The following is a 25699-nucleotide window of genomic DNA, read 5'->3' on the forward strand; positions in this document are numbered from 1 at the left end:
GATTATTATTATAAAATAGGCAACTGAATGTCAAACTCAGATGTATGGAGGCTTTTTGTTGTTTTTTTTTACCTTCTTGGTCCAGATCAACAAACACAAGAGCCGGCTTATGGCAGCACATAAGCTAGTTTGACACATGTGACAGAATGCAATGCTGACACAGTGGCACAAATAAGTTTGAGTGTCACAGTGCTGTTTTTCATGTCACTTAAACCTCCCATTCACTTGCACTGGCATTTTGCATCTGCCAAAAATAAGAGAATTAATTCTGTATTCCCAACATGCAGCATGTATTAGTCATTCCAAGCTTTGCTTTTGTAACTTCAGTTTTATTTCCATTGACTAATTCCTATGTTTGACATCACTTGCGGTCTCTGGTCCAAAATTTAACGCAGTATTCCTGCGCTGCGTACGGCAACTGGTGGAATTGAGACCTAAAGCAATTCAGGACACATTTATCTCTAAAGTCTCATCCACAGGATCTCTTACTAAACACTCTAACAACATTCAAAAGTGCATGGTTGTCCCTGAAGGCAAAAATACTGAAAATCTTAACCAGAAAAAAATATAACTTGGTTTAATATAATCCATCACTAAGTTGATTTGTGCCAGCAAACTACTTCTGTACATGACATCCCCACTGATACCCTGAACACATGTATGAGCATAAAGACTCTCTTTGCTCTTGCAGAGCAAGGACCTGAACCCCACAACATCGTGCACGAGACCATTACTATCACATAAAACTTGGTTTTGTGGTTCCCTTTACGTTTGTGTGGATCCACCCGGCTACCTCAGCCCTCGTTAACTCTTTTGCGGCAGGAATCATCTCCCTGCCTCCTGTCCTGGTGCCTACAGGACAGCGTTGAACACGGGGGCTGTGGTCACCCCTGGGTGCTGTAGCAGCACAGACACCGCAGTGAAGCCTTACCAGCGCTGCGTACGGCCTCGAGCAGCACCAGGCGGGCTTCCCAACCCCACCGCGCTCCCTCCAACACCCACACGAGGCTTTCCTCCCGACTCCCCGGGCAGAAGCCACGAGCACGGCGGGCGGCACCCCGCGCCCGGCACCCCTCCGCCGGCCGGGCCCCTCTGCCCGCAGCAGGCTGGGGCGGGCACCGAGCCCCCCGCTGCCTCCCCCGGCGGCCTCCCCTCGCCGGTCCCGGGCATGCGCGGGGCCTCCCCCGGCCCTCCCGGTGCCTTCCATTGGCCCCGAACTCGGGGCGAGGCCGGGAGGAGGCGGTGGCGGGGAGCCCTCGCCCTCCCCCGCCCTCCCTCCGTGTCCCTTCCCCTCCCTCCCGGCCAAGTCCGAGCTCCCCCCCAGCCCTCCGAGCCGCGTCCCCCCGGGGCAGGCAGCGCCGGGCCGGGCCGAGCCGAGCCGGGCAGGGGGTCCCCGGCCAGGAGAGCGCCCCGTGAGGAGGGGGCTCCCCGCCGCCTATGAGGGCTCCGCGGGGCCGGGCGAGCCATGGACGGCGGCGGCGTTGGCGTGGTGGCGCCGCCCGCCCTGGAGAAGAACGCGGCGGAGCTGACGGTGATGGACGTGTACGACATCGCCTCGGCCGTGGGGCAGGAGTTTGAGCGGGTCATCGACCAGCACGGCTGCGAGGCCATCGCCCGCCTCATGCCCAAGGTGGTGCGGGTGCTGGAGATCCTCGAGGTGCTGGTGAGCCGCAACCACATCAACCCCGAGCTGGAGGAGCTGCGCCTGGAGCTCGACCGGCTCCGCTTGGAGAGGATGGACCGCATCGAGAAGGAGAGGAAGCACCAGAAGGTGCGGGGGGGTACGGGGGGTACGGGCCCCGACAGCCTGGGGGAGAGCCGGGACCCCGGGGAGAGCCAGGAGGAGGCCGGGGGGACCAGAGGCTGGAGGCCAGGGGAGCCCCATGGGGATGCTGCCTCACCACCGCCGGGGGTTTGGGTGTGTGGTTGTCATCGGGGTGTTTTAATTCCCTCCTGGAAGTTCCCTGCCTCCTTCCCGTCCCCCAGCCCTTCCCCAGTCGCCGCCTTTCCTTCCCAGTGCGTTTCCCTCCAAGTCCCCGCTCCGGCCTCTCTCCTGACTGTGCCGCTTCCTGCTAGGCCAGGAGAAGTCAGTGCATGCGGTACCCTTGTCTCTCCGGAGCTCCTCCGGTCTTCCTGGCACGCTCATCGGGTAGGCAAGGTATAGGAGAGACAGAGGACTGAGGATTTCAGGTCAGTGTTTGAGCTGAAGAGTAGGGAGGAGCGCTCCGCTCCCCCAGGCTCCTGCTCTATCCTCTGACAGCACGATGTCCCTCGGCTTCACCCGGGGTGGGTGCAGTGTCCCCTGACCCCGTGAAAGCCCGAGGTGGACGGAGATCATTTCCCATATCCTGTTACCCTCATGCAGCAGGACAGCATGAGCTGTTCCACTTGGTGCAATGGAAGTGCCCGATCTAATTTTCACACCAGGCAGATAACTGGTTGAAATAAATGGTTCTTCTAGCAAGGGGCTGCTAAATCGTCGCTGCTGCCTCGTCCCATCCCTGCTTGCACAGACAGGTCCACATTAAAGAGGACATGGGGAACTTCTGGAAGTGAGACCCCAAGCTCCAAGAGTTAGTTTGAATTTATTTGAAGAAGTTTTACATCTGTTTAAAAGAATCAGCTAGAGGACTTTTGCTTAGCATAAGAAAAATACGGGACAATTCTTGCAACGTTTTGCAGAAGGAGTCTTAGGACAGGGTCCTGAAAAGGATGGTAGAAGATCTTTAGTGTATAAAGCCCTGGTAAGTCTCCAGAGTATGAAGGCCACTGGTCCAGAGAATGGATGCAATTACAGCATGTCCCAAACCCGTGCCTTTGCCCTTCTAATAGATCATGCAAGCAAGCGGGTGGGCTGTTGTGCTGGTCCCGTACTGTGTCTGCAGTCAGGTCTCTCTGCTGGTTTGCCAGAGACCGCTGTACTGTCAGCCAGCAGGAATTCTTTACTTCCGGATACTAAAAAAATGCTGCCTGGTGAAATGGACACTGACCTGGGCCTGGCAGCAGCAGCCAGTATCGTTGGAAAAGCTGACAGTCTGCACAGATGCCTCTGAAGTCCACATCTGTGTTAAGAAGTTTTCTAAACACGTCAGCCGCGTACAGCTGTGCTTGCCAGGTGCCACCCAGCCCCTGCCAGCTAACCACCTTTACTCTGCCGGTTTCTCCAGTAGTCACAGAGTGGCTCAGGGAGCGTTCAGACAATCCACGTGAAACTTGTGTGAAAACATTGAATGGGGAAAATAAAACATACGATGCATTTTTTTAAGTAAGTTGATTGCCAGCACGCTGCATTGCTGTAGTCCAGTAGTGTCACATCCTGCTGCCTTCCAGTGCGAGCGTTTCAAGGCGAACTCTCACAGGACAGATACTGGTAAGCAGAAAAGGCCAGAGACTGGGAAATACCGGAGAAATTCTGTGAACAAGAAGCATCCAAAAGCCAATCCAGGCAGTTTTTAGTGGTCCTTGGCAAGCAGCAGCTGATGGGGTTTTAGCACTCAGAGCACTCAGCCTTCAGGTGGGAATCCTTCTTGCCTGGCTGAGCATGGCTGGAGTGTCCCGAGCTGGCTGGCACCTACTGGCCCACGGGTCTCCTGCCTGCTCTGTCGGACACCTCTGCTAGCGAGGATTCAGAAGTTCACTTCTGCTCCAGTTCCTTGAGCTCTTCAGTAGCAATAAATAAGAACGTTTCCCAGGTTAAACCTTAGCATAGCTGTGTGTTTACAGGGTAGCTCCCTGTACACTAGGTAAGTTTATCTAGCCTGGGTTTTTGCGTGTTCTATTTTTTATCAGTATGCTTATAACTGATGAACGTGCTGTTTCATCTTCTAAACTAGGTCAGCACGTTGTGCTAGCTACAGAGTTAAAACATGCAGCATCACTGTAAATCATCTAGGTATTACTGGGCAATAAACGGTTTCATTGCAGATTTGTATTTCTCAAGATAAAGAGTTTCAGGTAAAAATAGCTGTGATTCATGAAATTTTCTTAAGTCTGCATAGTTTACAACGCTCTGTATGTTGTTTATCTGTCAGTGTTTTCTGCAAACCTCATAGCACACTAACAGACGTTATAAAATGACAGCGATGCAATAATAAATGCTGCAATAAAATAGCATTTTATTTGGACCCGGAAATCAATAGGAACGTGATTTCCCAGTGTCAGAGCGTGCATTCAAAGCAGAGAGCTATCCTTTAATCTCTCAGCTGAGCTTATTTTAGCCTAGAGCTGTGCTTGGCAGGGTTGTTGTCTGGGTGTTTTGTTGTTAGGTAGGAGAGGGGCCTGCTGGATGAATGCGAAAGTCAGCAAGTGACTCAGCCCGGCTTCAGTGATTTGCATGCAGCTTTTTCTGTTTGAAGCACATACATGAAAACGGAGTAGAGAATGCCCCCACTGCAGAAGTATGGTTTATGGCAAAGACGTTTGGAACAAGTGAAGCTCTAATACAACCATTTTTCCTTGAGCACTTATAATTTTTGTCCTAATTTGACCTTTACTGGGATTGGTGACAGCTGCTGTTGACACACGGTGTCCTGACAAATGGGAGCTGGTGTTTTGACCATTCTCGCTGCCGCTCACGTAGATGTCCCTCAAGACTTCCATACAGAACGATTTATGTAAGAAGCAGCACAGTTTTGTCTTGTGTTTACCATTCGGACTAGGAGCTCTGGGTCTGTGTCACAGTCTCAGGCGCTCACTGTTTTACACTTGTGCTTTGTAACAGAAATTCAGACTAGAGATGCTGCTCCTTCCAAATGAGCATGCCTAATGCTGCCTCCCCCTTGTCAGTGCTGTGGTGTTTCTGGGGCATTTATAACAGCTTTTGTGGTTGCTTTCTGTGACGCAGGAGGGAATTCTTGCTCAAGTTTGGCTGTATTGTCTAACACAGCAATCCCCTTAATCTTCTCACAGAAAAATGGGGAGTAAGTAGGCACTCTTTGGGTAACTCACACGTCAAAAATGTTTGCATCAGGAATTGACTCCTCGTGTGTTTACATTCAGCGTATGGAGACTGGTACTCAGATGGTTTCTTGATGCTAGCATCACAAAAGTAGATATCTTCCAAGAAATTCAAAGTAGTCTCCTATAATTGTTTTCCATAAGAATTGAAGTAGTATTGTTACTGGTTTGATCTGTAAATAGTCCAGTCCAAGACTCTTAACGTGTTTAAATCTGCCCTTTAGGAATTAGAACTGGTGGAGGATGTCTGGCGAGGGGAAGCACAGGACCTTCTTACCCAAATTGCACAGCTGCAGGAGGAGAATAAACAACTGATGACAAACTTGTCTCACAAAGACATTAATTTCACGGAAGAGGAATTTCAGAAGCATGAAGGCAAGTTTGGTATTTCAAATTCAGTACTTGCTTTTGTTATAAAAGCAATACGTTACCAAAATATTTTGACTGGATATTCTGGCTTTTTTTTCCTATAGACTAATGCAGTTTTTTTTCTGAATTGAAAATTTCTGAACACATGATTACACTGGAGGCATAAGAGGTGGGGGCAGGAGGAAAAGAGAAGCCTGAACAGCTTTCTGTTTGGCTGAGAAGCATCTCTGAAAGTAGTTTAGCATCATTTTTTGGTCTATTGCTTTTTTTTTTCTTCTTCTTTTTAGCTAGCATTTTTTAAAAACATTCTTAATCCCTCCTTACGTTTTCTAACACAAAAAATAATCCATCCAGCAATTTCACACCGTTATGCACAAAAATAAGTGTAACTGTCAATCTACCCAGGATAATTGTTTGTAAAGCAACAAATCAAGATTTGTCTGAATTACATCCGTCCGTCATGCAGAGATACGCTAGAAAAATATGTTGAGAGACTGATTGTACTTGGTTTACTTCCCTTTAGGATTCTCTCACCTGTTCAGGACGCTTCCATCCAATTTAGAGTAGGTGAAGAGATTTATAAACCAGGAAGTGGGTGAATCCTGAAGAGCTGAAATAACTGATTAATTCATGAGCACCTTCTTTCTGGAGGCAGAATGAATTTCAAGACAAAAGATTCTGACTGGCAACTGCAGGTAGATTTTGCTGCAGCGACTGAAACAGCTGCTGTCCTCAGCTCTTACCCACAGCTCAGCAAATAGCTCTTTCCGAAGAGTGGGGGCAGAGGAGCAGATGTCTATTTGCTCCACAATTCAAAGCAAAAATTATTAAAACTTTTAAAGATTTCCACTTTTCTAAAACAAATGCAGCTCCTTCAATTTAGTAGTCAATTAATCTCTAAGAAGTAGCTTTATGCCAGCCTACAAACTCTGTGGAAAGTGTCAGAATGGCAGTGATGTGTCACAGGCCACAAAGACTGACATGTTCTTATAAAGAACCATTTTCCCCTTTGTTTTTTCATCTTTTTTTCCAGTGGGTATCTAGCTCGCTGCAGCTCATGTGCTTGTATTTAAATATAGCCATACTCTTTACATTCGGCTAGCCAAGCAAATGCCACACATGCTTTTCATGTTATTTTTACTGTGTCTACGCAAGTATAACAAAACAAACAAAACCCATTCCAGAGATGAGATTCTGGGATCACTGATATTCATTAGCTGAAATTATCAGTTTAAGTCAAATCAACCTCACTTACAGTAACCTCAGCTTGTTAGTGGGACCTGTTATAACAAGCCCAATTTTTTGGATAACGTCAAAAAGCAGTCATGCTGCTTTTTTCCCCTCTCCATCATTTGATCCGGTACAGGCAGACTCTACAGAGGCAGGTTTTCAAGCTAAATGCTTTGTTGGCTAGACTAACTTTGCCCAGACTCCAGTCGTATCTCAGCATGATTTGGTGGTGTGCTCATGTCTTCCTTTAGTGGCTAACTCTCCTGGGATTAGCAGCTTGCTGCCTGCTCACCAGACAGTTAGTTAAAGGAGTTGTTTTTAGTACGGGTAACAGAGGCCAGCGATCTGGGTGTGCTAAGGCTTTGAGATTCAATCTTGCCAATTAATAGTCGTATTATAGTTCACAGAGCCTTGCTTTAGCATAATGAAGGTGTTTGTGAGAAAGGCAAACAATCCTATATAAATAGGAGGAGCATGCGCTCTCTGAGAGTCTGAGCCGAGCAGTGTTTGTATGAAAGGGTCCATGTGGCAGAATACAAAATACGTAGGAGAGGTTAAAGATGAATCTGCAACCTCCATTAATACTCCTCCTCCCTGAGCTCGAACTGAGCGCTTATTTGCTGGTGCTGACTGATCAGAATATCCTAGTGAAATGCCACGAGCAAACTTGACCCATGTGTCAAACAGGACAAGCAGGCTGCTGCGTCTCTGCTGCGAGAGGAGCTGCCGTCTCGGGCTGGCGATGGTAATACAGACCAGCAGCGGGATGCCGACCATCGTGTAAACCTCTCGGGCTCGGCTGCTGAGCAGCCTGCCGTTCCCTTTCCAAAGTGAAGGCAAATTTCTCTTCTGAATGTTTAGGAAGTGCCACAGACCCTGACCACGCTTTGGCTTCTTGCAACAGACGGATAAACTCAACAGTAAACAGGTTCCCAAGCATGAACATAAAGGATGGTCTTTTTCCCTCTCTTTTCTTTTCTTTTTAAAAATGCTTTCCTTTCTCTTGCTCCTTAGAACACTGTTGTGATCGCAGCAATTCACAGGAAGCTCTGAATTCATAGGATGTGCCTGTAGAAGCCAGCTGGGTGTGCCCTTTAAGATGTTGCAGATATTAGAGTTTGAGTCATTTAGAGATAATTACTTTACATTTAGGACACTTAGTGATTTCCTTCTCCTCTTCCCTAGTGCCGGGGAAATGGAAGAAGATGTGACTGTTTCAAAACACTTCCCACCTTTCCTTTCCTCTCCTCCTGAAATAAAGAGGATAATGTAGTGATCCGCGCACACAATTGAGTCTTTGATGCTCACCAAATGTTATAGAGAAAATTGAGTACAGTGGGAGGAAAAGCAGTCAGCACTGAAATGGTACTTTATTCTTTAAATAGCATCTGCTCTCTAGAAATCTCAAAGCTTTGCACAAATACTAATGAATATAGCTGCACTCACTATTCTTAGCTCCTACCGGGGTAAAACTGCTGGTCAGTCTCACTGCAGTTCCTCCGTACCCTAAGGCAAAGTTTTGGAGTTTTGTTTTGTTTTGGTACAGCTGATGTTTTAGGCCCCAGCCCTGAGAGTGGCTGGGAAGGGGTGGATCCAAGAGCCTGCAGCAGGGTTTTGCAGATACAGCGGTGGTCAAGAACTGCAAGTAAACAAGAACAAGTTGTGGGAAGGTTCCAGTGCTCTGTTGTGCTGGCTGGTGCAAGGGTCCTTGTCTGGCTCTTTGGTTGTTGGTTGGTTGTGTGTTGGTTGGTTGGTTGGTTGGTTGTTCTTTCTCCTACACAGCTCCCTTCAGATGTTAACAAGGTTCTCCTGTCTTTTCCTATGTCCCTGCAAGTCAGGAAACTAAGTCAGAGGTTTAGGGATCAGAGAGGTGTCAGAGCTGGGTACAGGCTTCTAGCCCTCCAGCCCTGTGTTGTGATAGGAGCGTGGATCTTTTAGGAGAGCAAGTGGCAGCGTATGTCAGCGTCTACTTGTCCTCCCGAGTGGGTGTGAGCCACTGTTGCAGTGAAGAATGAAAAGTATCCTGCAAAACACTAGAACCTGCAACACAAAGAGGACCAGGCTCCCGAAACAGAGCAGGAAGACTTATCACAGAACTTAAAAAGATGAGAACGTAATATGAGAACATGAACACCACGTCGTCACTCAGCTGATTTCTGGGCTTTGATGGGAACACGTCCTCTGAACTAGCTTCCCAGCCAGCCTTGTTCCCCCGTCCTTTTCCCAGCAGAGCAGTTACCCGGTCTTTGCTCTGGGACATTCCAGGTGCTTTTTTAATGAGGGACTGGAGCTGCTCTTCTCCTTGTTTGCAGTGATGCACTTTGTACACCCACATGGGAACCCCCAGCTGCTGCAGAAGTGCACACCCACCAGAGTTACTGCTCCCTTTGTCTCTCTCAGGTCTGTCTTGCTCCGTTGTATTATCCACCAGTTCAAATGTAGCTGTAAGCTACTGTTCCTAAGCTCTGTAAGCTGGAGTCCCTAAAGGCATGCAACATACGCCGTCTTATGGGAGCAATTTTGGATTTCTCTGATGAAGGAAGAACATAAGCAGGAGTCAGAGCTCATGTCAGAAGGTAGAGACTTGAGCAGCTGGCTCCACTGGATGTGCGTGCAGTGGGTTTCGTGTGGGAACTGCCTTAATACAGAAGGAAGTAGCTTTCCAGCCATCCCAGGGAGCTGAGTGAATTATCACTACTTGCTTTCATGGGTGGAGGAAGCCGAGGACCCAGGTAACTTAAGTGCTTTGCCAGAGGTAACAGACAAGCAGCCACACGCTGCCCTGGTCGCTGCCTCTCGTCCTCAAGCTATTGGGGTGTTGTGCAAGGTGATTTTACGTGACAGTTCAGGATCATCAGACTGCACATCTCTGTACAATGACAAGAAAAAGTTAGGGCAATAGATTTATATAGATTTATCATCTTAACACGGTAAATCTTCTGGTCTGTGGTAAATCTGTCTGGGCTCTGAAGAGCCCATCGCTGTAGTCCAGGAGTTCTTGATCATCTCTGTAATAGCGGCTTATGGAATAACGCTTTCTGTTTTGTGATTCATGACATTTCTTCATGATTCCCTGGTCAGACTTCAGGTTAAGCTAATCCTTTAGTCATCTTCAAACAGGCTCAATGTTGGAATCCTGGCGATGTTCCAAACATCTTTCCAAAGTGACAGGCCCCGTGGTACTTTTCTCTGAAGTACAAGTACCCTGAAGATGAATTATCATACAGTAGGATGGGGAACAGGTTGCAAGACATGCAGACAAAATAAGCGACCATAATTCAGGCTGAATGTCTGGATTTGGGGTGGAGGTACCCTCTGGAAGCTCCCCTCTCGTCTCTGTCTCACCCAGTACAAAGCTGGGTTTCGATACAAAAACAGTCCAGTGCACCTCAGCTGTTCTAGATCTAGATGCAGTCCACAATAGTGAAATGTTGTTCAGATCTTGCTAAGGGTCCAAACGATCTCTTTTTTTTTTTTTTTTTTTTTTTTTTTTTTTTTTTTTTTTTTTACAATTTAAGGTCTTGGCCAGCTGCTTCTATAGCTTGTCACACAAATGAACCAGCTCCAAGGGCCATGATGTGAACACTGATGTAAAACCACAGAGGCAGCAGATACAGCAGTGTCACTCCGCTGTCGTAAATGTTTCTGAGGATTGTTGGTTCCTTTTGCAAGGAGGTTCTGTGCAGAGGCTTTGTGGAGCGGACTTTGTCATCTGTGTTCCCTGCTGCCCTCAGAGTAACCTTCAAAGCGCCTCCCAGCAGCTTCTCTTTAATTCCACCAGCAGGCACCTTGCAGAGTCTTTATCCAAATATTTCTCACTGTTATTGTTCTCAGTCTCAGCAGCTCCTGCTTGTCCTTAGTTTGTTTTCTGTGTTCCTTTTTTTAACCAGGAATGTCGGAGAGAGAGCGGCAAGTCATGAAGAAGCTGAAGGAAGTCGTAGATAAACAGAGGGATGAAATCAGGGCAAAGGACCGGGAACTCGGACTTAAAAATGAGGATGTGGAGGCTGTAAGTGGCTCTTGCTCTTCCTATTTCCCTTCCTTCTCACCCATGCTTCTGTAGCCTTCTTTCAAATGTAAGTTAACGTGGAATTTTTAAGCAATGTCAGATTATCAGTCCAGAAACTGACGTGTCCAGCATAACTGTGGAATGCCCCAAATGATTAGGCAGGCAGTGCAGGCACACGCCCTCTGCTGCATTTGGAGGGACCAGGCACACTCAGAACGTGACTGGAAACCAGTGTGACAAGGGAGGAAGGAGGAAGAAGGACAGGTTGTTGTTTTGTTTGTTTCCTTGAAGACCTGACACCTCCCTCCTTTCATGGAAGCAGGACAGGTAACTTGCTCTGGCTTCACGAATCTCTGCTTTGGCAGTGCAGTCTCCCTCAGCACCCCCATGCCTCAACCCTCCCATCCACCCCTGCTTTGGGTGAGCAGGTACTACGTATTTTTTATACACTGTCCACAGAGTTTGGCAGCAGGGACTCCACTCATGCACTCGCACGCCGGGGATGCGATGTGGATTACCTCTGTGCACACAGAAGGGGAAGGAGGGAGGGAGGAAGGGGCCTGAGCCCAGCCTGGGTCACTTAACATTTGCCAGCAACGAACAGAAGGTCCCCGAGGGGATGGGGAGTGCACAAAAGATTTAAGATAAAAGAGTTTATTTAGTCTTAAGTGAGTCACAGACTCCATCGTGACCTTGGTGATCACTTGATGTCGTGGTTCTTTCTGTGTTATGACCTCCTTACATGTATTTCGCTTCCCATCCTCACCTACAGGCTCAAAGGAAAGTGCTTACAAATTGAATAGTAAGGATTTCTCTGCCTTGTCTTTCTCTTTTCTGCTCTGGGTTTAAGATGTGATTCAGAATCCTGTAACCCACCCTGTCCTTGAATTTTGCTTTTTTGAAACATTATATTGGAAGCGATGGATTTGGTTTTAGCTGGAGAATCCTTGTGCTTTGGGGAAAGTACCTCTTTTTTTACTCTAGAAAGCACTTAGAGAAGCTTTGGTGCCTGCAACGGTGTTAGATGATAAGAGATTAAAAAATGAATGAGGGGGTGAGGAGAATTTTCCAGATCAGATTTAACAGGAACTCAGTACTTGGTCTTTAACGTAATATTTGTGACTTGGCCATTATGGCTGATGGCTGAATGGATACTAAACTTCTACTGACCTTCTACATTTGCAGCTTCAGCAGCAACAGAACAGGTTAATGAAAATTAACCACGACCTGCGGCACCGGATCACTGTTGTTGAGGCTCAGGGAAAGGCGCTGATCGAGCAGAAGGTGGAGTTAGAAGCATATCTGCAAACCAAGGAGCAGGAGATGGGCAGCCTACGAGCAGAGCTGGGGAAACTGAGGGAAAAACTGCAGGGTGAGGACAACCAAAATGGGGAGGAAATAAAGGTAAGAGGCAGTATAAATCACTTTTAAAATCAGCCTTTTACAGATCCTCAGTCTTTGTATCAAGCACCTCTTCTTTGGCTAAATGTGATCGATGTGCATCAGGAGCAGTGGTGGTTGAGCGTGCAAATCTGCAAGCCCCAACAGGTCCTGAAGGTGCACAGCACTATGACAGTGGTGGCGTGAGAACCGCAGGAGAAAAGAAATTGTGTCGGAAGGGGTCCCAGAGGCAATGCAGAACTCTGCAGGCAGACAGTGCCTGAGGGCAGAACGCTCACATGCAGTGGAATATGCCTGCTCTGCCTGAAATCTCTGCTCTGTTTCATAATCTTAAAATGCTACCTGTCCTCTTCAGGCCTCTGGACATAACGTAAAGAATGAAAAACAAAGGGTGAAGGGTGGGCTGGCTGCTGTCACCCTGCTAAAGCTCTCCCTGGCTGTGTGCGCAGGCAAGCCTAGGTTGTGCCGGTGACTTGACTAGGAACAGCGTCTCCAAGAGTCTTTACAAACACTCTTTACAAAAGTCTCTGCGGAGTCTTTACAAACACCAGATTTGTCTCACATCTTGGTCTGCAGTGGGACGAACAGGCCTGAACGTTAGTCCGGCTTCTGGCATTCAGTCATTTCAGGGAGATGAATCTTATGATGCTCGTGATGGTCATTCTGGGTCTGTGACTGCTGAGGAGCCCTGCGGTTAGAATGGTTCCTGTCTAAACCATGCATGAGACGCAGCCATTACCACGTCCAGACCAAAGTTGTGCTGTGCGTTTGTAGCTTGGTAGCTGTGGCTCTGCGTCTGGAGAAGAATGGCATTTTCCCCCTTCCTCTGAATATTGTTTTGAGCAACTCGGTTTTAACGTCCTTCTGCAACTCCGGTACAACTGCTTGTTGCGTGTTTTGTGGATGATTTTTTTATTTGTATCTTCTGGGTTTCATTTACAGTGGCTTTACAATTAATAGCTATAAGCCTTTGGGGCAGAAACAAAACACAGTGCAGTCACAGTTCCATGCTATGCTGTATTGTGACCAACAAATAACACAGCATTTCACTGCAACCCATGAGTATGTGTCCAGAGACTTGAAAATACAAGCTTTGCAGAGACTTGTGCTTTCTGTTCCTCCTGACCGTGCTTCTATCCATTGCCTCACTGATTGTTCACAACTGAATAAGGATTTCCTTAATCCAAGAAGTGACAGGAAAGCTGGGGTCTTGTGCTGCGAAAATGAGTGAGAGCACACTTGGTTCTTGCACTGCTTATGGCATTTTGATCTAATTGTTGGGACAGAGCTGCTCTATTGCTGCAGAATCAACATATAAATATTTGAAGGCATGTTTTAGAGGAAACAACTTTGGCCCTATTCCTGCTTTTGCTTCCCACTAGAATTCGTGCAGTGAAGTGTTACTAGCACAAATGTTCATGAAAAGCAAATGTTGCTTGCATACTCAAATACTTGCTGGAACAGGCAAAATGAAAATCTGCAAATTGGCTTGGTGCTGAGATCAGAGTAGTAAGAATGCAAATCCAAGGGGATGTTTCTCCGCTCTGCTGTACCCCTTAGTCTTCTTCATGGTTCCTATTACTTTCCTTTGTGCATGTGACACTACTTCTGTCTTATTCAAGCAAATGTGCTGTATTTCCCTTTCCTAATGCTGCTCTTAGAGTAAGAAGTAGGATAAGGGATATTACAGGATGAAAGAACTTCAAGGAGCACTATGGTATAGAGCTGTGTGGCTGTTTGTGTTGGTAAGAGCTCCAGTACCAAGCCGCTGAAGAAGCACAGCAGCATTTTACGTGCCTGAGGGACTGCAGCAGAGAGCAAACCATCTAATTCTCTTGTAGGAGGCAGGGCCATACATCAGGAAGCAGAGGCAAAGGCTGATGGGGTGCCCTGGTACCCCCAGGAATGTAACAGCCACTGTTAACATGTCACTGCTGAATTGGGCAAGCAGTGTATTAATAAAGCAGAAAGAATGACTTCACTGCTGCTGATTCAGCCAGGACACCCCGCTTTGTAAACGGGGCCACCGAGCCTAGGCCCGAAGCCAGCAGGAGTGAAAGTGTCTTCAGTCTCTGGGGAGAAAGGATGCATTCTTCACCTCTCTCTAACTCATCTGTTCCGTGGCAATGGTGCCTCTTCTAATTAGAGCCGTTCCCCGCTTTCTGTGCCAGGCTGATGGTTAGACAGGAATTGCAGTGGCAAGCGTGCAGCTCGAATAGCTGCGTGCTCTGCCATGGACATCGCTTGTTGGCTTCGGGCAAGTACATTTGCATTGGCTACTGGCCCTCGGTCTTCGCTGATTTGAGCAAAATCTAGCAAAAAAAAGGTTATTTGTATAAGCCAGATCAGACTCTAGTCTAGGAGGGTGAAGAAGAAAAGCGTTTGGGTAATTTCCTTTGAACCTCTTGTGCATCTATCTGTATTTAGTACAATCTGTGTAAAGGAATGCGTTTGGATTCATGGGGTGAACCAAACAAATGGACAGATGAACATTGCTCTGCTGTATTGTCTGCAGGTTTCTTCCACTTTGTAGCTAGATCCTAGTGCTAATACCAATCCTGCATTTTTAAATAAAGGCATTAAGGCAATAAGAACTTAAATCTCCACTTAATATATTTACATCCAAACGAGCTTTCTCTTTGTGGGAGAACTGGAAGGAACTGTTACGATTTTCGCGATGCTATTTTTTCAGTATTTATATAAAAGGCTGATGTTTGATTTACCCTATTTGTTAAAAGTATAAATTCCTTAGACAGACTTGTTTATCAAAAATGAGGCTTTACATTTTCAATAGGCTTTCTAGCAGTCTGGATTCCACAGGAGTTTCTCCACAAGAAAGCTTACACCTGTGTGGTGGCCCACTTTGGACCCAGTCTTTAGGCTGCTAGGAACAATTGGGCTGTGTGTTTGTCGTCCCAAAAATACAACTCTGGGAAAGGTTCCTGTGAGCACAGGGCTTTGACTGAAGGTCACTTAGGTCATCCTCATCTGCAAGGTTCCCCTGAGCAGCGAGGGAAGAGAGGTAGAACAGCGCTCAGATCGTCTTTCAGAGAGCTGCCATGGTATCACCAGCCTTGTGTGCGTCATCAGTCGATCTGAGCACAAGAAAGAACAAAGCGATCAGATCTCTGAGCTGTTCCTGCTGACAGTTTTTAACATGAAAAATAAAATAAAAAACACTTGTGTTTTTTCTCTTAAAACTGCTGTTCCTCTTAAAACAATATTTAATAGTGCTGAAAAGAAAGAGGTCGGGGATTAGACCGATAAATATTTTAAACTCCTCAGAAATGCATTCGCACAGTGAATTTAAAGCCTGTGTTTCGCTTCCTAGCCAGAACCGAACAATGACGACTGCCTCTCGGAGTCGGAAAAGATGGCAATGGACTTAAAAGATCCAAATCGTCCAAGATTCACTTTGCAGGAGCTCCGGGATGTCCTTCATGAGAGGAATGAATTGAAATCTAAAGTGTTTCTACTTCAAGAGGAGCTTTTATATTACAAAAGGTAGGTTAGGTCTTCTCTCCTGTTGCATGCTATGCACAGAGGAGCCATAGGGCAGGTCTAGAAACAATAAATGTGCTCTTAAATAGTCTCCAATGAGCTTTATATCTGGTTTCTCAACACTGGGAAAAACTTATATCCTTCCCTAACTCCCAGCTCCCAGATTCCCCCTGAATCTTGGAAAGATTAGAAGCATTTTAAAAAATTGAACTTAAAAAATGAGGGTAATAGTGGGTCTAAAATGGATATAATAGAACATATAATAGAACATATTATAGAACATTCCATGCATTCCTCTTCTACTTTTTTTTTTTTTTCAAAATGGGAAGAAAATACTGAAAGGAGACCCTTTCTTCATGAACAGTCCACCTTCAGATTGAATTTTAGAACTGAAAGTGCTTCCATGGCTTGGAGGACAATATTAATTACCTTTTCTTTCTTTCAAGTGAGGAAACAGAAGAAGAAACTAGAACCCCTCAACCTCCGCCCATAATTCAATCAAAACCCTCGACTCAGCCTGAATCTGGAATCAAAAGACTGTAAGTAGCGTATTTTCTAAGCATACTGGATATAGTCTGCAAATGCTAATAGCCACATCCCTAACGTATATGGGAGAGATCCTGAATGTCTGCAAGTGTTTTCTTCAGAAAGGAACGTTGGATAGGTGTCATGAAACAAGAGCTGGCTTTGGCCAAAACTCCAGCCTACTTATAGGTGAGCTTCCAATCTCAGATTTTGCTGTGCCACCATTTGCTCCCTCCATGCAGACAGCAGTACAGAATAAAACTATTCCATGTGCTTGTGTTCATAGGCAAGATGGATGTGTGCAAGAAGCCCACTCCAATTCTGTTTCTTTCCTAAGTATGCAATTCAGGCTAGCCAAAAGAGCATGTGTTGCTTTGTTTCATTATAGCTGTATGAGCCAGTGAGCTCTTAATGACAGACACCTGATCTTCCCAGAGGATTTTTTTTGTCTCCACCATGCAGTCATACTCCAAAGGGAGGTGTTAATAGTTGTGGTGTTATCCAGAGCACCACTCAGCCTGTCCTGTGTGCCCAGAACTGAAGTCAGCACCAATCTCAGCATGCAAAGCTTGTAGGAGCACTGCTCCTGTTCAAGCACAAGTCCCAGCTCCTTAACGCACAGTCCCTAAGGTGGTGGAATGTCGCAAACCACTGGCCCCCAGGTCATGCTCAGAAGATGTGTAAAGAAGATGTTCACAAGTAGAGCCAACTGCAGACCTCTGGCAGTTGGGTGTGGAGAATAAGGTTTCACCATGACCTTGCTGGGCTTGTTTCCCTGTTGATCAAAGTCTTTAGATTCTGACTGTTACAGCACAAAACCTTTTGTTTGCTGAACAACTGCCCTGCTGGAGAGGATGCCAGCTTTCTTGGCTAGAAAGAACCCCACCCTCTCCTGGTGAAGTGTTTAATGGTGCTGTCCAAAAGTGAAGTCGAAACTCCTTCCTTCTAGATTTATTCCAAATTAAGTCTCATAATCTCACAGCAAGTCTTTGGATTTTCTTCTGATACCAGAAGCATAGCTTTTTTAACTGCAGAAATGATTTTGGAACAATCATTTGTTTCAACATAAAAAGCTCTTCCATCCTGTCTCCATGTCCATAACCTCCAGATTTTGTTTAATAACAGCAGCAGCCCTGTAAGAGTAAGTTTCATGGGAAGATCTGTGCTGGTCCAAAATACCATAAAGTCAGGAGGGCACTTTTGATTATTTTCAAGAGTCTCCAGCTTCCCTCTGTGCTGCTTTGTTTGCTGAGATCCCTTCCTCTCGTATGACTGGAAAACACGCTTTGAGTTTGGACTCATTCTGTAACATGGAAATATTACTTTGTCTCACAAGATCTCTCCCCTGTAACGCTTCTTTTTCTTTTAAATTTATTTTAGTACTTTTTAAAGCTTGCCCTGTTGTGGGGGGGTGGCTCTTTTCAGCGTACCCAGTCTGTGTTGATTGCAGTTCCCATGCTCGATTTATGAAGCAAAGGCAGCACAAAACCGTAACCAGACGTTGTAAGTCAAAGCACACGCTGACTGGGTGTCAGCCTTGGCTCTGCCGTCTGCATGCAGACATCACAGTGCAGGGAGCCGTGGCAGGAGGAACATTTGGGTCTTCAACTAGTTGTGGTGCTTGCTGCTTTCTTCCTCTCAGTTAATTTATCAGCGAGTACCCGTGGAGCGTCAGGCCATTTGATCAATGCCCATTTTCAGGTGCCTATCTAATCTTCCTGTTTCTCAGATTCTGGGTTAAATTTATATAATTGAAAACTCGCACAATAAAAAGTGAAAACGTGTTCTTTTGGCCCCTTTCAGAGAAGGTAACAGTCCTCTTCTGCTGGACAGTGAAAGGGCGTATTGAGCCTGCTGTCGGGATGGAATTACGGTCTTTAGCTGCCATCTTCCATCCCCGAGTTTTTCTGCTCTCTCCTTACTTAGCCTTCACATTAAGTAAGGGAAGATAAAACCTTCTACTTAAGTAACCTGAAGGACAGTAATTGTTTTCGGATTTGTCGTGTTTTTGCAGCCTGTCTGGATGGGATTTGCCAAGTGTGGGTTTATTTTCCTTGCCCCCCTCTGCTGTGTGTCTTGTCAGCGTTGTGCTTGTAGATGGTTACTCCTGCAACCCAAGCAGTCCTCAGAGTGGTTAAGAAGGGGCTGGTGGCAGGGGTTTAGCTGTCGGCTTTAAAAAGTCAGGAAATTTCACTGCTGGGAGAAACAAGGAACCCAAGCGTAGCGTCTGTCCTGTCCTGTTCTAACACCTCCACCTGCACTCCTGGCCTGCTGTGAGCTGTCTCCAGAGCTGCTTTCTCCCTGTCACAGGCCGAACACTCTCAGCACCTCACCTATGACACCTTTGTAACAGGCTGACGCACAAACTCTGCGTACCCTAATGGCGTGAGGAAAACTCGTAAGGCTGATATCTGCGTGCAGAGTGCTTTTATAAATGAAAGTAGTTTATTTTTGCCCTCTGTTTCAGGCTTTTCCTCCTAACTAAAAAAGCTGAAGTACAGAAGTAAGAGACTGATGCTGTCATCTCAGGAGAAGTTTTTATCCTTGCCTGTGTGGTGTGTCCCTTTTTCTTTGACCATGCAGTATCTCAGGGAATTAGATATATATAGCTTGTGCCATCTAAGATGTGCTCGGATGTTTCTGTGCAGCACCCACATAAAGAAAAGGAAACAGAAGTCACAGTAATCCACATTTTTTCACTGCCAGAGTTTACAGGTTTGGGGCAAACTGGCTTCTGATCTCATCATACTGCATTTGTCTCAACCACATCACATGTCAGAATTTTGATGAAATAACATAACCAGGAGGCTTTATTGAGGAGGAAGAGTACAAGGACTAAAAATGCTCCCTCTGTTTTGAGCAGAAAACACCCTTTTGTTTTCTCTTCACGGATACGTGCTTGTTTGTCACTGATGTAATGCCTGAAACAGCCATACGTTTTCTTCCTATTCTTGCAGCCTACAAAAGCTGATGTGTCTGCCTGATTGCTGCAGCTAACTGAGTGTGCCACAATGTGTAAAAGTACAAGTCCTAGCTACTGCTAATGGTAGAACAATGTTTGTTTGTTTTCATTTGGAATCTTAAGAATAGCAGTTAAGGGTGGCTGTGTTGGGGAGAGCTGCGTTTGGTCACAAGTGAAATGTCTCTCGTGATTTCAACTTGATTTTCAATTGACATTAGTCCACAGTTCAAAAAAATATTTGGCACAAGGGAGAACCTCTGAGGAGAACCCTTAGAAAAACAGAGGGTGTTCCAGGTACGGATGAAGGTGTGTTGGCAGGCTTGTGTGGGGCTGGCTGGGCGTTGAGCACCCAGCTGGCATGCTCTCTCAGCCTCTAAGTTGCATGAATTGTCCAATGCCTAGTGAAAGTGCTGAATCCTTACAAAGAAATGATCTTGCTGCTAGCCAGCCAGAAAGTCTTTCTGCTGGAGTAGTTGCAAGGTCTCAAACCAGTACCGAGCTGCCTGCAGTTAGCATCTTTCTGCATGTGAAACAATGCAGGCTCTTCTGGAAGAGGTACCAAGGCCCTTTAACCAAGTAGCTTGCACAGGAGATGATTTTAAGATTTCTGCTGTGGTGTTGGTTTTTAACTCGAAACTATCAACTATTAACAAACGTTAATTTGTAAAGTCTTTTAACTGTAATGCTCGTCCTGTCTAACCCTGTTTTTTGTGCAAATAGCCGGTAGTCACAGCACAGTCCTGTTTTGTATTTCTTAACATACACCTTCATCGTTCATTTCATTATGTCCGTGCCTGTTTGTTTCTTGGGAAGAAAAATGTGCACTCTGCTCTGCATTGCTAGAGGTGGTGATACCCTGATGAAATCCAACCCAGACTGCAGGCTGCCTCACAACGGAAAAGTGGTATCTTTTAGAAATTCAAGAGCAATTTAAACTGTTTCAGTGACTGCTTTTTCTAAATGAGAGTTTTTCACTGAGAAGAGCTGTCTTAGGTGATGCAGATCCACCTCTCCCTGTAGTATGTCCTGTGTGATAATTCAAAGTAACCCCGTGTATCATGTTTGCCTCTTTTCTTTTTAATGGAATGCTTTTTCTTTCCCTTGCTCTAGTCTTACCTGTTCTGTGTCTGTACTTTCCTGACCAGGATCTTTACAGCCATAATGCCCATGGTAGCAGCTGGATTGATTCCAGATGATCCCACATTGCAGCCAATAAGAAGACTTGTGTCCCTTGTAGGAATTTTTTTTAAATGTTTGGTACCATGTTTTCCTTTTGCATGACCCTCTGTTAACATGCACTGCTGGTTGCATTCTCATCGGCTGCCTGTGGGATCGCAGAAGCACAAAGTGCCAATCAGAATGACCAGTCAGTGCACAACTTGTCATAGTCCTCCGTGCTCATCCTCAACTATTGACATTTGATCACCTTTTGCCTTACTGTTACCATGCTAAACCAATCATTACTCCTGAGAAAACTGTTGGAATATGCATTTTTAACCAGAATCTCTTAATTTTGCTTACTAAGCCAGCCTATTCATAATTCACACGAATGCCTTTAAAAAAAATAAATGTCGTTCTAATGACTTGTTACAAATCAATTAGATTTGCAGAATGTAATGGCTGATACCTACAGTAATTTCCAGTTTTAATTATAGGTTGTTGCTTCCATGTTTTCTTTCTCTCTACGCACTGTAGATTTTGTCTCTCATGTATTTTGGAATAGAGCATACACTCAGTAATCAATTCTGTCACCCTATTCTTGGCTGTCCCTGGAGGAGGTGCTTGCTGATAATTGTTAAACCAAACCCTTTTTGCATTAGAACTGCTGCTTTAGAGGTCTTTATATCTACAGCAGCAACACAGTATTCAGATTTCCCTTCCTCTCCACAAATATGCTTTTTTGAAACATCCTCCATAAACATTTTCAAGTTGTAAGAACCACTTTCATTGTTTCAGAAGGAATAAAACCCCCTAATCCTTCTGCTTGGTGTAGAGATTTTACGAAAACATTTTTCTCTTACTTATTTCATGATAAAAAGTACAAAATTACTGAAGGCTGACATTTGAAACTTACTGCATAAATAGAGCAGTCCTCTGCGTGGACTTTGGGGTGCTTGGCCTGACCACGCAGGACTGAAGGTGCCCAGCAGAAAGCCCTAGTGACTGCACACATCACGTGTCAGCTGGAATTGGACCTGGCCCTGAAAAGATAGAGCATGTGTGTGTGAATTTCAGCTCCTGTGATGGAAGTGGTAGAAAAGTACGAGACTAATTAAGTGCAAAAGACTTATTTCACTGTTAAGGCTGCAATTTGAAGCCAGGAAATGCAAAAGTTCAGGTCCTGCTAGCAACATCCGTTACCTTGCAGTGCACCTGTGTAGCCTTTTATATCACTTTCTAGTCAAGAACAGCTTATAAATAATTATCAGTGTCCTTACCTGCACATATGATGGGATGTCTTTGTGGGAAAGCTGCCTTAAGCCTCACCTGATGCTCAAATTCAGCCTCCTATGTGACATCAGAGGCAGAATGCCCTGTTTTGCACGAGACAGCTGGGATGGTTGGGATCGTGGTACTGAGCGGAGGCTGAAGGGTGCGCGGGCACAGGAGGAATGCTGATGACAGTGGGGTATAGACATAGGGCCAGGTTTATGCCCTGGCAAATAGTCCATCTGCTGTAAGAGCTGCGCTTATATTTGTGTAATCTCTTACTGTAGAAGCATTTAGCAGTTCCTGTCCTGGATCAGCACCGCGTTGTGCGTGGTCCTGTGCAAGCAAAACAGTGCTTCCCCCTAAAGTGCACCAGTGAGGGCAAAAGGGCATGCAGCCAAATCGAACCCTCGGCAGCTGGAACCAAAACTTTTGCATTTCTCAGCAGACTTAAACACTGCACTAACAGCTCTTGTACTGAACTCATTGTGAATATTGACTTTGCTTAATCAAGTAACTTCACGCCATACAAATGAGAATGACACTAAGGGTTTTTCCGACTATTTTTTAGCTGTGTTGTCAGCTGGCAATATGTCGTTGTATTTAATGGCTGTTGGTTCACGTACGTCATTATCTTAGAGCACCCAAGCTGTGTGACAGGAAATGACGTGCACACTTGTGTGCATTTGTTCAGAGCCTTCATCCTGCAAACTCTTGAGAGCCCATGTGCATTTGTTCAATTATTTTTGCAGGAATCTAGTCTATGTATCAAAATCTGTTCACTTGGAAAAAAAATTGTGGAGGCTCACTTCTTTTATCTTAAGAATTTCCCTGCTGGCACCCCTAAAAATACTCTTTATTTCTGCTTCATGGTAAATTATACAGATTTAATGCTAAAGATACCACTTTACTTATGCTGAGAAACTAACGTGTTGTATTTTGTTGCTTTTGTATCTCAGGGCTGGGGAAGGGGCGGGTTATACACCTAAAACAATAACTGCACCTCGCAGAGTCAACAGCATTTAGAGCTTATGTGAAGCTTCCGTAGCAAAGCTGCTTGAGATTGCAATGACTTCATCTCTAATAACATTTTGACATGCACTCCCACCAGGCTTCACTGCCTTAGTTTTTGCAGATGCAAATGGATTTTTTTGCTCTGTGTTTTTTTGCGCTGTGTATCGTGTCGGGGGTTTGAAGTGTTTCCAAGACGGTAAACAGTCTTCTTTCTTTTCCCTCCCCTCCCTTCCTCCTCCTTCCTACCCGGAAGGTTTAGTTTCTTCTCTCGTGATAAGAGACGTATGCAGGCATCACAGAAAAATGTCCACTTCCAGGATACTTTTGGCGAATGGTCAAATTCAAATAGAGATGACACCTACACCGAACAAGGACAAGAAGCCCTGCAGCACCTGTGACTAAAACCCTGAGGTGGTCAGCTTCCTGCAGTAGATCTCGACAGTCTAGTAACAAGAAGCTTCTGTGAACAAATCTGGCAGCTCGTCGTTTTTATTTGCCTTGCACACCTCGGTGGTTGTGTTTCAGCTGTACTCCTCCAAAGGGATCCCGCACTGTTCACTTGGTGACTGTTGAAAACAGAGTCCAAGCTTTGCAGTAACAGTCATCGATGCCCTGGGACGTTGAAGCTTCTAGATGACTTGTTTCGTGCTGAATAACAAGTCTACGTTCTTGTTCACGCATTAACTACAGTAACACGAGCTTCTCTAAACCAAAAAAAAGGACCTGTGCCATTAATAGAAGTTTGTTTGCAGTGTACAATATCTATTGGCAAAGACTCCGTTACCCTGTTTGTTAAATTTTTGGGTTGTTTGCTTTTTCTTAACTTGCTAGGATTTTTTTCAAGAGGAAAACACCGCAGCTGGCCGTTCTCCGTGGCAGGTCTTAGCACTGCTCTGTCCTGTTACATTCAGCTGGCACCTGCATTTTGCAGAGTAACCACCTGGAAATTCACCTGATACAAATCGATAAACTGGAGTAGCCTTGAGAGGGATAGTGAGTGTATACATTTCCCTTGCTGCTTATAGTGCCTAAAGCATGAAGAAACCAATGTACGAGGTGAGCGTGCCTTGCATTTTGCCATGAGTTCTGCAGTATTAATGGAAAACAAATTGCTTACTATGAGGAATTCTAACACTTATTTTTTTTCTTACCAGGGACTTCCCCCCTAGAGTAGCAGACAGTTGCTGTAAAGGAGTTAGGTTCCCTTCCCACAGCCAGGTTTAGATTTAAGTCAGACTCCACTTTTCTGCCTAGAGAAGACTGCCTAACTTAGAGTAAAAGACATCCTCAAGTAGCTGACACGAGCTATTTTAACTGACTTAGAGATGACCCCAACTCAAAACCTTTTTTCTGACTAGTCTGAACACTATTTTGGGTGGCAGAATGGGCAAATTCTGCATATGCAGATTGCTCTGCTGCTGTTGATTGACGTTTGGGTAACCCACAATCACAGGGGCCTTAATTTGCCCCCTAAAGCCCCGCATGTGAACACGGCTGAACTGCCAGGAGGTGGGTTTTAGATCTGCTTTGTAATTAAGTGTGAGACCCTTGGGACCGCCTGAGGTTGTGCTTACAAAAAAAACACTTAACACTAAAGCTCCGTGCAGCGTAACTGCTGCGTGTGGCACCCTGGCTCTGCACCTCACCAGGCTCTGCCCCGGTGGGAGAGAGCAAATGCACCCACTGGCTGCTCCTCACGAGGGAGGTGGTGAGGAGGTCACCTGTGAACGTTGCTGCCTGCCAGGAGAGCCTGTGCTGAAGCAGAGCACTGCTGGAGAGGAGTTTCTCAAGTTACAGCAAGGCTGCGGGCAACTTGTGCACGTGTTGCTTAGCGCTGGGGGCTGCTGGTGGCAGTGCAGCAACTGCATCTGCTCTGTGAAGAGCCCGGTGCTGAGTGCAGGGCAGTTGTTTTTAGTCCAGGATGATCCACAACCGGCTTCCTAAATGTGTATGGGCAGCAAACGGTTCACTTGTTGGGAAGCTGTGCCAGGGAACCATTTTGTTGCCGCGGTGGGCTGAACGCTGCTCTGCTCCCGCCTGTAACTGCTATGTTTGAACACAGACCCTCAGCGGGTCTTAGGTAGAGAAGTGTTTACTGTGCCTGCCAGGCATCATTGCCGTTCGGGGCAGGAGGGGGAAACGTGGCCTTACACGGAAGGCATTTCCACTTGAAATAGTGACACTAGCATCTGATGCTAATATTAGGCAGAGATAATTTTGCCTGGTTACGTTTTGGTAACACATCATGAGTTTTATGCTTCCAGAAAGCTGTATCCATAAAAGAGCAGCCCTTCTCCCCTGCCATGAGAGTCAGTTCTGACATGGGGGAAGTCTTACTGTAACGCTTAAGTTGCTAACGCCCTGACTTCACTTCCGCACGGGGGCGGAGGAATAAAAAGCACACTACAGTTGTATCAGGCAGTTAAATAAATTGTGAATGATTCCTGTCTCTCCCTAGCGTAGTTTACAGTCATTTGACACATTCAGAAGAGATGCAGTGATCAGAAACAATGCAAGAATGCAGCAGATTCCCAGCCTGGATAAGCACATTGCTTTCAAATCAGCTAAGAGCACTGAGCTGGGATAATAGAAACCCCCAGGCTGAACTGTTTTCCCCCAGCATCTAAGCTCATGTATTAAAAACTCTCCTGGCCTAGTGCACGTACAGCTAGTCCCATACGCTAGAGCCCAGTGCGCTATTGTTGGGTCGAATCTGCAGCCAATTTTGAACAATGGCACTAAGCAGTACAACCTTCCCCGTTCATCTCTAGCCCATTACCTCAAAAATCTAATTAGTCACTCCTGACCTGCTAGTATTAACCACCTCGCTCCTCCTTCTCACGTTAGAAGCGCTGAGTTTATACACACCAAGCGTCATCTGAGAAGATGGCACATAGGGATGAGTATGTAAAGAGTTGAAGATCTGTCGTGTAGTTTCTCAATATTAACTAAAATCTGCTTTTAAAAAAGGGGCCGGGATGTTGTCAGGTATGGGACATCACAATCCTGTCTCCAAAGTGCAGGATCACTGAAGTTTTTTTTGGTTTTGTTTTGGTTGGGCAGTAAATAATTTTAACGGTTTAATAAATATTTCTGAAAAACTAGTATTTCTGCAAGACTTGTGTCCTTTTTCTTTGTGGAAGTCTAATACTGCCTGTTTTGGGGATGCAGTGTACAGGTCTGTCTTCTCTCCCCTGAAAAAGGCTTATAAATGGAAATAGAGCCTCCAACCGAGCAAGGTTTAGGATACTGCCATTCAAAAACTGCCAAAAATATGATTTAAAATATATTAGCACATATTT

The 25699-nt window shown here is 45.7% G+C and overlaps 1 protein-coding gene across 3 annotated transcripts; it reads left to right on the forward strand.

Annotated features, from left to right (window-relative positions):
• The first annotated feature begins 1285 nt into the window (after positions 1-1285).
• On the forward strand, positions 1286-25504 carry RILPL1 (Rab interacting lysosomal protein like 1). Of its 3 annotated transcripts, none has more exons than XR_007708939.1 (8): positions 1286-1771; positions 5181-5331; positions 10446-10564; positions 11750-11968; positions 15297-15469; positions 15913-16005; positions 18459-19857; positions 22651-22789. XR_007708939.1 is itself a non-coding variant. In XM_035564905.2 (8 exons), the coding sequence occupies exons 1-8, from the start codon at positions 1466-1468 to the stop codon at positions 22654-22656; spliced, it is 1155 nt and encodes a 384-aa protein (XP_035420798.1). In that variant the 5' UTR covers positions 1286-1465; the 3' UTR covers positions 22657-25504. The 3 variants fall into 3 exon arrangements, 2 of the variants coding, with proteins under 2 accessions (XP_035420798.1, XP_035420797.1); XM_035564905.2 differs by lacking the exon at positions 18459-19857 and adding an exon at positions 20099-20186 and having other exon boundaries at positions 22651-25504; XM_035564904.2 differs by lacking the exon at positions 18459-19857 and having other exon boundaries at positions 22651-25504.
• The last annotated feature ends 195 nt before the right edge of the window (positions 25505-25699 follow it).

This window comes from Cygnus atratus, chromosome 17, assembly GCF_013377495.2.
Source record: "Cygnus atratus isolate AKBS03 ecotype Queensland, Australia chromosome 17, CAtr_DNAZoo_HiC_assembly, whole genome shotgun sequence".
NCBI classification, from domain to species: Eukaryota; Metazoa; Chordata; class Aves; order Anseriformes; family Anatidae; genus Cygnus; species Cygnus atratus.